Genomic DNA, 12,047 nt, shown 5'->3' with positions numbered 1-12,047 from the left:
CACTGGGCTGTGAATTGCCCCATTACAGAATTGTAGCTGTAATCATTTTTAAGTAATCATTTTGCTATCAGCACCAAACTTATTTATTTGTTCCTTTCTGGCAGCAAATTGGAAAAAGTGGACTTTAAAACTGAGAACCATTGCTTGATAGCTTGGATGATCTACATGGGGTTAAGGTGCTTTTCCTTTTATTTTTCTTTTTAAATCCAAGTGGATCGTGGATAGTGGTCCTCCATAGACCAGAGAGAGGGAGGTAGGGAGGAAGGGAAGGAGAGGCCAGATCAGGGTTTTATAGAATGATTACACCACCCTGGGGTAGTGTGCTTCCTTCCTGGTTTTGAACACTAATGTCTGTAGTAAGAGAAAGGATGCCTAGTGTTGTTTCTTTCATAAACTGCCTGCTGCTAGAATTGTACATAAATGCCTTGATTAGTTTGTTTTCTGTTACTATAACTGAGCACCAGAGACTAGGTAACTTATAAAGAAAATAAATTAATTTCTTATAGATCTGGGGGCTGTGAAGTCCAGGAGCATGGTGCTGACATCTATCTGGTGTCTGCTGAAGGCCTTCTTGCTGCCTTGTGATGTAGCAGTCCGCATCCATGGGGACACAGAGCGAGAGCATTAGCTCAGGTCTCTCTTCCTCTCATAAAGGCACTAATGCCACAGTGGGGACCCCACTCTCGTGACATCCTGTGATCCTAATGACCTCTCAAAGTGCCATGAACAGATGGATTTGAAAACTGTTTCCAACACATGAGCATTGGGAGTGTATTCAGACCGTAGCACACACATGCAATGGGAACTAAGCAAATACCTGAGATAAGGTAAATGGCTAACTCTGTCTTCTATTAGAGATGACTCAGAAGGTCAAGTATTGCAGATAATGGAAGTAGAGTACTTGGAGGGACCTTTGAACCTGAGTCCAGTTATTATGATCCCCAAACTTCTCATTATGAATATTGATTTTTAAACATTAACCGCGGACCTCACTTGATGGTTGCTGTGCTTCTGAGATCTTCAGAAAGTTGAATTGTTTTCTTTCTCTTCTATTTTTCTTCCCCCTCCCACACTCCTCTGTCTCCCTCTCCCTCTCCCCCATCCTCTCCTTAAAGCTAAAGAACTTAAATTGTACTTTTTTAAAATGGGCGGATCAGCAAGGCCCTGATTTCGCAGCCAGCTCTCTGTCCTGCCCTGGCACACTGGTTTTACTTCAGAAGTACTTTCAGCTGCACCTCAAATTACCCTGGGGTCACACAGATACCTCACATGTTTCAAGCTCTCCTTTAGACTTAATTTCCATTTCCCTTTTCATATTTTCAGAGTGGGGACAACTCTCTGTGGTGTCTTACTGATGGTAGCTGTTCCCACTTGGAGCTGGGCCCGATGTGGATGCTTGAAAGGTGTTCCTTGCAGAATCTTCCTTTTGATCTTGCTGTTTAGTCAGGACCTGAAATCTCACACTGGAAATTTTTTCTAAATTAGCATTTGAGACTTAAGCTTGTTGTGTCCTTACAGCTCATGGTAAGTGAAGATAAGCCAAGATCACTGCCCACAAACAAACTCCTACTGTTTTAAGTACATGTTTCAGAAGTTACACTTCTGAGTTTTATACTATTATGCCTATCAGTTAGCTGCTCCAAGTGCTAGAGTTATAGTTTAGGATCCTGAAGTTTTCATGATTTATATGTTGACATTAGTTAAGCCACGTGGAAAGGATCTCCTGTTACTCTTAACAAACACACATTCCTCCACCTAGTGTCTGTTTTCTCTCAATTCTGCTTTGTCCTCTTTGTAGGTTCGGGTTTCTTCATGTATTTTGACAGTAGGTCTATAAATGTGAATGGCACAGCAGTGCTGGAAAGTAGAGTACTGTACCCTAAACGAGGATTTCAGTGCTTGGAGTTTTATTTGTACAACAGTGGAAGTGAAAATGATCAACTGAACGTCTATGTGAGGGAGTACTCTGCCAACAATTTGGATGGTAAATTAACCCTTGTGAAAGAAATAAAAGGTAAAACATCAACGTTCTTATTGTTTGGGTTCAGAGAAAGACAATCTCTTTGCTTAACACAGCAACTTAAAAGAGGAAAGAAGCTATCAATTGTTTTTTGAATAGAACTTGAGGCTTCTTCTATAAAGAAGCTAAAATGACGGTGCTTTGCGTGCTAAATTATGTGACATTTTCTTAAGAAATGTAGCTCAGTCTCTGAAATTGTGGAGTTCAGTTTTTGGTAAGTAGTGAAAATACAATGAGGACTAGTTTAGGCCAACAAGAAGGGCTACTATGTTAATGTGACTAAATCAGAGAATTGGCGGGGAGGGACGGGACCTGTGTATGAACATTGTTGGAGACCTCTCCGTTCATCTCAGAATGCCTTGTCCCTTGTCCATGGACTTCAGCTTTTTTGCTTCCTGCCTTATCTCTTATCAAATGTACCACTGAAAAAGGACTCTTTCTCTAATTTCTAGCATTGATTGAAGGACTCTGATTGTTATGCCTGGGGCTAAATGCACCTGCTAGAGCAATTCCTGAGCAGGGAATGGGTGCTTGTCCTTAAACCAATCACGTATCAGAGAGGTGGGCCAAGTTGACCACCTAGTAAAGCAAATGGCTTGGAGGAGTCTCCGGAGAAGAGAGAGATATGAGCTGGGGAACAGATGATTCTCTGCTCTGCATCCTGACCTCTTGGTTTGATGGAATGAGAAGTCTATTATAAAATGGGTCCATATGGTTATGGCATGCTATCTTCCCATCTGTTTAACAAGGAGAAACAATATGAAATGCAGATGCTATTTTTCTTTGTGAATACCTGTGAAAAGTGAAGTTCTTGATCTCATCAAAAATATGCACATATTATGCATATATTTTATCGATGAGGTTCTATAACACAGTTATGTATTATGGATATGAAAACCTTATATAAAAGTCTCCTGTATGTTGATTCACATATCATGAGTTGATATGTATCTTAATAGAAATATTAATCATTTATATAAAATTACCCAGGCTTAGAAGGGAGATCCTTCCTGTTAAGCGACCATGGATAGTCAATAACACAAAGGCACTTAAGGGACTTGCTTAGGAGCCCAGAATGCAAACTAGTGGTACTGAGAATAGTGAAATAAGAGCTCTCACAAAATATTTTTGTTCAGTCTAGGGTGCATCACAGGCATTAGCATTTTGTGTAATTCAGATATTTCTAACTTCTTTTTAAGAAGTTATGCCAATTGTAATGGTACTTGCTCATTAAGTACTAATACATTTAAGTTTTAGGTCTTTGTGTTAACTTCTAGTCTCACATAAACTCCTCACCTGTTGTCTATCTTGAGGCCTCTGAAGACTTTTAGTGTGCTGCTTCTTCTTGAAGCATGTGACACAAAAAGATAACGAAAGGGACTAAACAGTGATGGCGAACCTTTTAGAGCTTTTAATGATACACACAGCCTGCTGTGGCACGAGTGCCATAGGCTTGACACCACTGCCTAGGAGAATAGTTGAGAAGCAAGTACAGATTGGGAGAAAAGAGATGAAACCAAATATCAGACAGATACTTAGAGTGTTGAGTCACTACTTACTAAGAACTAAATAGTAGAATGGGGCTCTTCTGGGGTTTGGTCAGTCCCCATTTAATACTGTTAAAAAGCTGACTAAAAACTGTGCATACGAAGAAAGTCAAACCATAGGCAAATTAAAGGAAATTTTGGCTGAAAATCACAGAATCAGAAACAATGGGCTTGCTAGACTGTTAACTAATATAGAATGGCAGAGAACTCATAAATGGAGAACGGAGTACTCAGAAGCTACAATCTGCTGCTCACTCACTCACTGAATGAGATACCTTTCTTTTGCTGGGACAAAAATACCTGACACTTGCAATTTAAAGGAGAATGGGTTTGTTTTGGCTCATGGGTTGCAAAGGTTCAGTCTATGGTTGGCTGGCTCCAAATCAGGAGCATCATGGTAGAAGGGCACAGTGGAAGAAAGCTGCCCATCCCATGGCAGCTAGGAAGAAAAGTGAGAGGAAAGAGTCAGAGAGGAAGAGGCCAGGGACCAGACACAGTCCCCCAGGTCACTCTCCCTTGATCCATCCAGACATACCCAGAGGTGTGCTTTTCTAATGTCTCTCAAGCCAATCAAGTTGACAATTAAGAATAGCCATCTCTGGGAAAGGGTGAATTGTCTGAGAAAAAACTATGTAATTATTCAGATAACCCAGAGAATAGTCTGACATTGCAAAAATACCTTGAAGTAAATGTTCCTGGGCTGAAGAAGCGAGAAAACCATACCTCAGACCTGTAAGAATCAATAGCTCTGGGACGATCATTTATCTATGAAGGTTGGAACTCTAAGGTTGATTTGTGCAGGGCATAATTCTTTGCCTTTGAAATAATGACTCTTTTTTCTTCAGAAATACCCATTGGGAGCTGGCAACTTTACTATGTAACATTGCAAGTGACCAACAAATCTCGAGTGGTGTTTGAAGGACTCCGTGGAGCTGGTCCATCATCGGGCGGTCTTTCTATTGATGACATCAATCTTTCAGAAACACAGTGCCCTCATCATGTTTGGCACATAAAGAATTTCACACAGATCATGGAAAGCCCAAACATAAGTCTATATAGCCCTCCATTCTATTCTCCTAAAGGTTATGCTTACCAGATTTACTTGAAACTACAATCTTTGCCTAATGTAGGGATATATTTCCACTTGATCTCTGGAGCCAATGATGATCAGTTACAGTGGCCATGTCCTTGGCAACAAGCCACAATGACACTCTTGGATCAAAATCCTGACATTCGACAGCGTATGTCCAACCAGCGGAGTATAACTACAGACCCATTTATGATCAACGGTTTGTAACTCATTTTCTTTAATGCTAATACATGATCATTGTTGGAGGACATATTTGGGAGGGAGAGATTGCATGGGAAATTTTGAGTCTTGAAGAAAAGCTTTCAATAGCTGAGGAGAAAGTCTCCAAGCAGGGGACTGTTAGGAATGTCAGCAAGGACTCTGACAAGTATGGAAGTTAGTGGCTGTAGTCCTAAATTGATGACCATCCCTGAATTTCCAGTCTTTTGTAAGGAGTGTTGGGCATACCTGGGCTCATGTCCACGGCTGCTTCTCATTACTATATGACCCTCAGCAAATAACCTCTTGGAATCTACTGTCCTCAGCTGCAAAACCAGGGCAGTGACAATAATCCTGTAGATTTGTTATGGGAATTGTACAGAGCAGGTGTGGAAGGTGTTGGAAGGGCCCAGTATGGACAGTCCCTCAGATGCCCAGTTCTCTTGTCCCATATGTTCAGTGGTCCTGCTGTTGCAACTGTCAGACACAATTCTGCTCTTGGAATAGGAGTGATGTTTGTTCAGAAGGGAAATGTTGTACAGGTATACTGGAGTGTTGGTGGGAAAAGTGTAGCAATTGATCACAACTTATTAAAGTGTTCTGGAAGATTTACTAAGGGCAGCATCATTCCAGTCTCACAAAAGAGAAGTGCCCCACAGGCAATGACAGCACTTCTAATTTTAATAATGCTTTGTGTCTGGCAACCTCATAAAGGAAAATATAAATTATGGCAAGCTGAGTATTATTGCCAAATATGAATTTTATAAATGAAAAGATGGACCACAGAGACATAGAAAAAAAGTGATTTAATTTGATAGAAAAAAAATTCACAAAGAAAATTTTAGGGATTCAAACTATTTTCAAAATTCCTGTCCCTCAATTACATTGAAAAATGGCTCAGGGTGGAGATCTAGCTCAGTGGCACTGCGCCTGCCTCACAAACACAAGGTCCTGAGTTCAATCTCTGGTACCAAAAAAAAAAAGGCTCTGCTTTTTCCAGAAGCAGTGTTTCTGGAAATCTTCCTCTCCAGAAAGATTTTAATTAGTTTGGTGAATAGTTCAGTTAATGGAATAAATTGCTCTATACTAATATTAAAAACTCTCTTTTGTAGTCTATTGTTTTAACTCAGTTAAAAGGACTCTCTGTAATTCAGAAGGTCCCGAAAGCATGATTCTAGCAGAAAGAAGGGCATCTGTGCTAGCTAATAAGTACAGATATGGTGTCCTCACCTAACGGATTTTGGTATTGCTTCACTCACAGTGTAAATGTGGCCCTCCCCGCCAGGCAATGTCATTTCCTTTAGGATGGTATAAATGAAAAAGCTCCAGTCATTTGACAGGGAATACATCACAGGTCAATAGCATCATTTAATTATTTTGAGCTCCATCCTAATTGTGTTTCACATTGCCTGTTCCTACCACCAAAAGCCATGATGACGCTAAACACAATCTATTAATATAAATTGCTTTTTCAGATGATGGAACCTATTTTTGGGACAATCCTTCCCAAGTGGGAAAAGTGGCGTTTTTCCCTAATGGAACTCAGTTTAGCAGAGGTAGAGGTTATGGAACCAGTATCTTTATAACCCAAGAGAGGATCAAAAGCAGAGACTTTATAAAAGGAAATGATGTTTATATCTTATTAACAGTGGAAGGTATGTAAATAAAAATAGTTTTATGTAAGCTACTTTTTTCTGGTTGCGGTCATTGGTTAATGTGTTCTAGTGTTCATTGCTAGGTATATTATAGGATGTGGGAGGAAATGGGTATGTGAAAGGGTTTTTTGGCATGAATCATTAACAATATGAAAATAATTTAATAGGAAACAGTGAAAGTTCTAGGTTAAAGAATTTAATCATTACCACATATGACAATAGTGGAAAACTTTAGGCTGGCAAACTTCTTTATAAATAAGTTAAAGTATAACTGATATTCCCTAGGATTATGCTCTAGGTTTTTAGAAATAAAAATATTACACAAGCACACGAAATTAAACCAGAAAGGACTGTCTTTTAATCTACACACACACACACACACACACACACACACACTCCTGCAAATACATCTACACCCAAATATCTTGATACTAATAACTTCAGCCTGTTGTTTTTTAAAATTTCTTATCTGTGGCAGCCAATAAATATGTTTTCCAGAGACTGTGTTGGTTTACATGTTTTATGGATTTTAACTTGTCTACTATTAAAGACTGACTTACATCTCAGTAAATCAGAACCTTTGTTGTAATGCAACATGGGATAATTGAAACCAGTGGAATTGTGACTATAGTAGCCATTAGAGTAAATCTAGATGATACTTTTTGGGAAGGGGTATTCAAAAATGCAAGAGACCCATGACCTTGGGCAAGGTCCTTAACTGCTTTACACTTTTGAGTTGTGGCTCCCTTACCTGTCTTTAGAGGGTTGGTATTAAAGGCTGTGCCTTCCAGACCTCCACCAACCCAGGAAAATAGATAGTTTAGCTGTGGCCCCAGAAGTGTGCCCCACCTTCCCTTTGCCTTTTTCTTATTTCCATGTCTATGAATGTCGCTGGGCCAGGCATCAGGATTATCTACATTTCTCACAAGCTTGGACACAGAGTAGGAAAAATTATTGAGGGGAAGAAAACTTCTGTCTAAGAGAGACAGAAGGGGGACCGGAAAGTGCGTTACTTGCCCACCGCACTTTTCAAAGATGTTTTATACAGTAAAGCCATGAGGTGAGGCGGTGCAAAGTGGGACAAAACTATAAGACCTAATGGAAAATTACAAGGTGGGCAGGAGGTGGGGCAAAAATCACGACCAGCCAATAAGATTACAAGTACAGTCACCCAGGTTAATACTGATTAAATGGGGGATAAAATGGGAGAGCAAGTCACATAGCAAGTGTGCAAGGGCTTTCAGTAAGGGTGGGGATCAGGGATATTTCCTGGAAAGGTGGGGCTAAGACCTTGGCCCCCTACCCAGGTGATTGAAACCTATTTAGAATATCAATCACTGCTGTTTATCCCAGGGGAAGCACAAGGTTTAGTAGTTTCTCTCCTTTTACAATTCTGGCCTTCAGTGAATGTGTCTTTATTGTCCTCCACATTGGCTCCTTGCTGTGAGATACAGTGACTTTTAAAGCAAAAGCTGAGTTCTGTCTTGCTCTCCTCTATTCTCCTTAGACATATCTCACCTCAATTCTACCACCTCTCAGCCAGCCCCGACCTCCAGTGTCAGTGACCGCTGCTCAAGTGTCACATGTGAAAATGGTGGCATCTGTACCATACAAGATGGCAAACCTGAGTGCAGGTAAGGGGTCTCTGAGGAGCGATCTTCCTGTTTTTCTGTTAGAAACTTTATTGTCATATGTAGGGTTAACTGCTGATAGTTCAGATGAGTGAAACTGATTAGTTCGCATCTTGAAGCCATTCACAGAATGTTCATATATTTTTGTGGTACTGGGAATTGAACACAGGGCCTTTGAATTGAACTACATCCCCACTCCTTTTCATTTTGAGACAAGGTCTCCTTAAGTTGCTGTGTTGTCCAGGCTGGACTTGAACTTGTGATTTTTCTGCCTCAGCTTTCCAGAGTTCTGATACAGGCAAGCGCCACCATTCCTGGGTAGAATATTTTTTTCACTCCCTTTGCAACTTTGGATAGCTATAAGGACAATGAAATTATTTGTGAAAATTAGCACATTACATTCTAATTTCCTGAAAAGTCCTCACAGGTTATGTATTTTGTTAAATCTTTACAACAGTCTCATCTTTTAAAGTATGACTGTCCTTATTTTCTAAATGAAGATAATGAAGTTCTGAGAAGACGTTGGCCAGGGTGTGAAGCTAGAAGGAGGAGAGCTAAACTTTGTCTATGCTACCTCCCTTCCTTTCCTCAGAGCTGCTGCCTTAGGGTCAGATTAGGAGGAATTCCTTTTTTCCTTTCCATCGTCCTTGCCTGGTCTCATGGTGTCAGTCACCATCTCCCCTAGGACAGAGTGGGTGAAACAGTTCCATGTGTCTGTGCCTTCATGGTGAGCGGTTGACTTAAGTGATCAGTACCTTTGATGGGGAAGATTTCCAGAGTTAAGAGCCAACACGTAACTGAGTCGCATCCCCACATGTAGGTGTCCCTCCGGGGAAGACTGGTGGTACGCGGGAGAAAGGTGTGAGAAGAGAGGCTCCATCCAGGACACCATTGTCATTGCTGTCTCTTCCACCGTGGCTATGTTTGTCCTGATGCTGATAGTCACTCTTGTCAGTGTCCACTGCGTCAAGAAGAAATATCGCAAAGGGACAAGTTCCAGTTCACCAAATGTGACTATGGAAAATGTAAGTCAAATCTGTTACCTGTTATTTGGTCATTTTAAAACTAGCGATGAAGTCACATGAAAAAGAATTAGCACACCTTCAAATACTATTTTTTAAAAAAACCTTTGTTTTCTATCCTGGAACAACTGACTTTAGACTGTGAATTCCTTTTACCTTCGATATAGAACAATGGTTCTGAAACTAGGATCAAGGGAGTCTTCTTGGGGAGTGTGCTATGCGCCTAGAATTGTGTCTACTATTTTTTAAAAAAACCTTTGTTTTCTATCCTGGAACAACTGACTTTAGACTGTGAATTCCTATTACCTTCGATATAGAACAATGGTTCTGAAACTAGGATCAAGGGGGTCTTCTTGGGGGAGTGTGCTATGCGCCTAGAATTGTGTGCACAAGTCTGTGTGGTTGTGCATTTTTTCTTGGGGTGTGGATGGCCTTTGACCCTCCTTAAAGGTACAACTGTTTTTGCCTGCTAGTCCTACCTTTCTGCTAAGGGGGAGAGATCTTTTTTCAAGTGTTTTTGTTTTAAAGGTATAGAAGTGGCTGAGCACAGACCTATAGGAAGAGGCAGATTTTTCTTATCTTTTTTTCTTTTTGGTAACAGGGGTTGAACTCAGGACCTTGTGCTAGCAAGGCAGGCAGAGAAACCACTGAGCTAAATCCCTCGCTCCTAAGGCAAATTTTAAAAGTTTTGCCTCAGCAAATCTCTAGAATGGGAATAAATGATTGAAACTAGCCTGTGCCTGGCAGGTCCGGGGGCAGTCGTTCTGAGATGGATGCCTGGGTGCAGTGGTTTACTGGGGCATGCTCCTGGGAACTCCAGAGGTGGGAGGGAAGTGGGGCTGGCGGGGGCAAGGTTGGATTCTGGAGCTGGGATGGCTCTGTAGCCCTGGCCCAGGGAAAGGGGGCCTTTGCATCCCACCACATGAATAGCCACTGCACTGGGGCTGTCTCTAAGGAAGGGCATAAAATCAGGCAAGGTGACAATCCCCAAGGGAGGGCATTCCTTGCTTAGGTGCCTTCATTTCTTTTTTTTGTGGTACCAGGGATGAAACTCAGGCCCTTGTGCTTGCAAGTCAGGCAGTGGAGCCACGGAGCTAAATCCTCAGCCCTCGGTGCCTTCATTTCTGAAGGGCAGGACTTGAGCAGGGAGCCCTGGCATTCACTAGACACCCAGCAGTGAAGAGCATGGAGTGCCACAGGCACGCTCATAATCTTACAGAAGAGCACAAAAAGGCATAACATTTGAACACCGCTGAAAAGCGAAGTTAAGACATTCCTCCAGTTCTACCTCATTCAAATTAGAAAATTGCTACTGAAACTGATGATAAAAACATGTCTCTTAGAATATCTCTGAAAGTAAAATACTGCAAATAGCTAAAGCAAAAAAATATTTTTAAAGAAAATTATTATTCAAGACATTCATCATACTGTATTTTAAATTTAAATTTAGAGTTTTTTGTTTTTTTTAAGTAGAAGCCTGGTATGAAGATTTTTTTTTTTTTTTGCAAAGTCAGTCCAAAGAAGGACAGATGCTTACTGAAGAGAAAGCAAATAATTTTATTCTCATGCACTCTTTTCCTATTTCTTCAGCATTAGCAAGGTATCTAAAGGTAATCATGAGGCAATAGAGCAGTTAATTCACAGACTTGTTAGAAAAGTACTTTAAATATGTCCAGGTAGTTTTGCTTCTAAACAGCTATTTCCAGTTTATTTTATGATGCAGAAAGGACAGATCAGCCAGTATAGGACCTGGTAGCCACTCAGTGCCCTAGCGAAGATGCCAGTGTAGGTAGGGAGACCAGGTAGCTAGGTGGAAGGGTTGCCGTGACGGTCCCTTAGGAACTTAGAAGTCTCACGATTATTATATGGACTCTGACTTAACCTGTGAATATTGGAAAGAAGGAAAGAAAAATGATTAAAAACAAAGAGAAAGAGAAAGAAGGAGGCTGAGTCAATAGAGTGGGGAAACGATCAGAATCTCAGGGGCACAGTAGGGATATTAAGTGGAAACACACACATATACACACACTATAAATATTAAAAAGGACGATTTTGTCTCTGGGTCATTTAAACACATGCCCAAGGACAAGCAATCGATTGACATTTTTCCTTGGTCTTGGCATTTCTCCAGTTAACTCACGGATAACAGATCCTCTAGATCTAGTTCAGATCTGAAATCAGAATGACCTTGTTTCAGAGGCCAGCCTGTGGTCCCCCTCATATTTTAGCATCTGAATAATGCCAGCCTTCAGGGCCATGGCAGCCTTCTTGGAGACTGCTGGGAGGGATGCCAGCAAGCCACTGGTGGGGACGTCATCTAAAAATTAGACCATTTCATTGTGATTCATTTAAATGACAGGTTTTTAATTTAGAAATTAAGTCATCAATTGTTCTTTCCTCTTTTAGCAACATGCTTTTTGAAGATTAACTCAACAATGCGGCCAGCAAATGAAATGAAAAAGGATTCTTCATCGCACATTTCACCTAAACTATGTTGCAACCACCTCATACTTCTGAAAATGGATCTTCTCTGTAAATAGCCGAATGTGCTATAAATCATTATTTTGGTAAAAGTCAAACTGGGAAAATCACCTCCCGCCCCGTCTCTCTCTTTCCAAGAGATTCAGGCTCCTTTGGAAGTATAATATCAATAAAAGGCACAGCAAAAATTAGAGATATCTGTCCTAGTTTCTGATCCTTCCACTTGGGGCCAAAGGCAGGGGCCTCACAAAGAGCTCCCCAGATGATCCTCCACAAGGAATCTCAGCAGTTTGGTTGCTGTCCTGTCCCCAGCGAGGGAAGGGAAAGGTGACCCCGAAGAACCTCTCGCCAACCTGTCAGTTTCTTTGTTTTCTCATACAACACTTAGGATGTGAGCGCTTGA

The 12,047-nt window shown here is 41.0% G+C and overlaps 1 protein-coding gene across 5 annotated transcripts in view; it reads left to right on the top strand.

Annotated features, from left to right (window-relative positions):
* Mep1b (meprin A subunit beta) overlaps positions 1-11,837 on the top strand; it is a 28,036-nt gene extending 16,199 nt beyond the window's left edge. For 4 of the 5 annotated variants that reach the window (XM_010641473.3, XM_010641472.2, XM_019210213.1 and 1 more), the window contains 6 exons: positions 1,799-2,014; positions 4,413-4,856; positions 6,331-6,510; positions 8,018-8,144; positions 8,962-9,166; positions 11,570-11,837. In XM_010641473.3, coding sequence (XP_010639775.1) covers positions 1,799-2,014; positions 4,413-4,856; positions 6,331-6,510; positions 8,018-8,144; positions 8,962-9,166; positions 11,570-11,584 — 1,187 coding nt within the window. In that variant the 3' untranslated portion in view covers positions 11,585-11,837. The remainder of the gene's footprint in view (positions 1-1,798; positions 2,015-4,412; positions 4,857-6,330; positions 6,511-8,017; positions 8,145-8,961; positions 9,167-11,569) is intronic. The other variant, XM_010641476.2, reaches the window with a different exon arrangement.
* The last annotated feature ends 210 nt before the right edge of the window (positions 11,838-12,047 follow it).

This window comes from Fukomys damarensis, unplaced genomic scaffold (assembly GCF_012274545.1).
Source record: "Fukomys damarensis isolate Sample0158 unplaced genomic scaffold, DMR_v1.0_HiC HiC_scaffold_30, whole genome shotgun sequence".
Lineage (NCBI taxonomy): Eukaryota > Metazoa > Chordata > Mammalia > Rodentia > Bathyergidae > Fukomys > Fukomys damarensis.
This window is presented reverse-complemented; position numbering and strand designations above follow the sequence as displayed.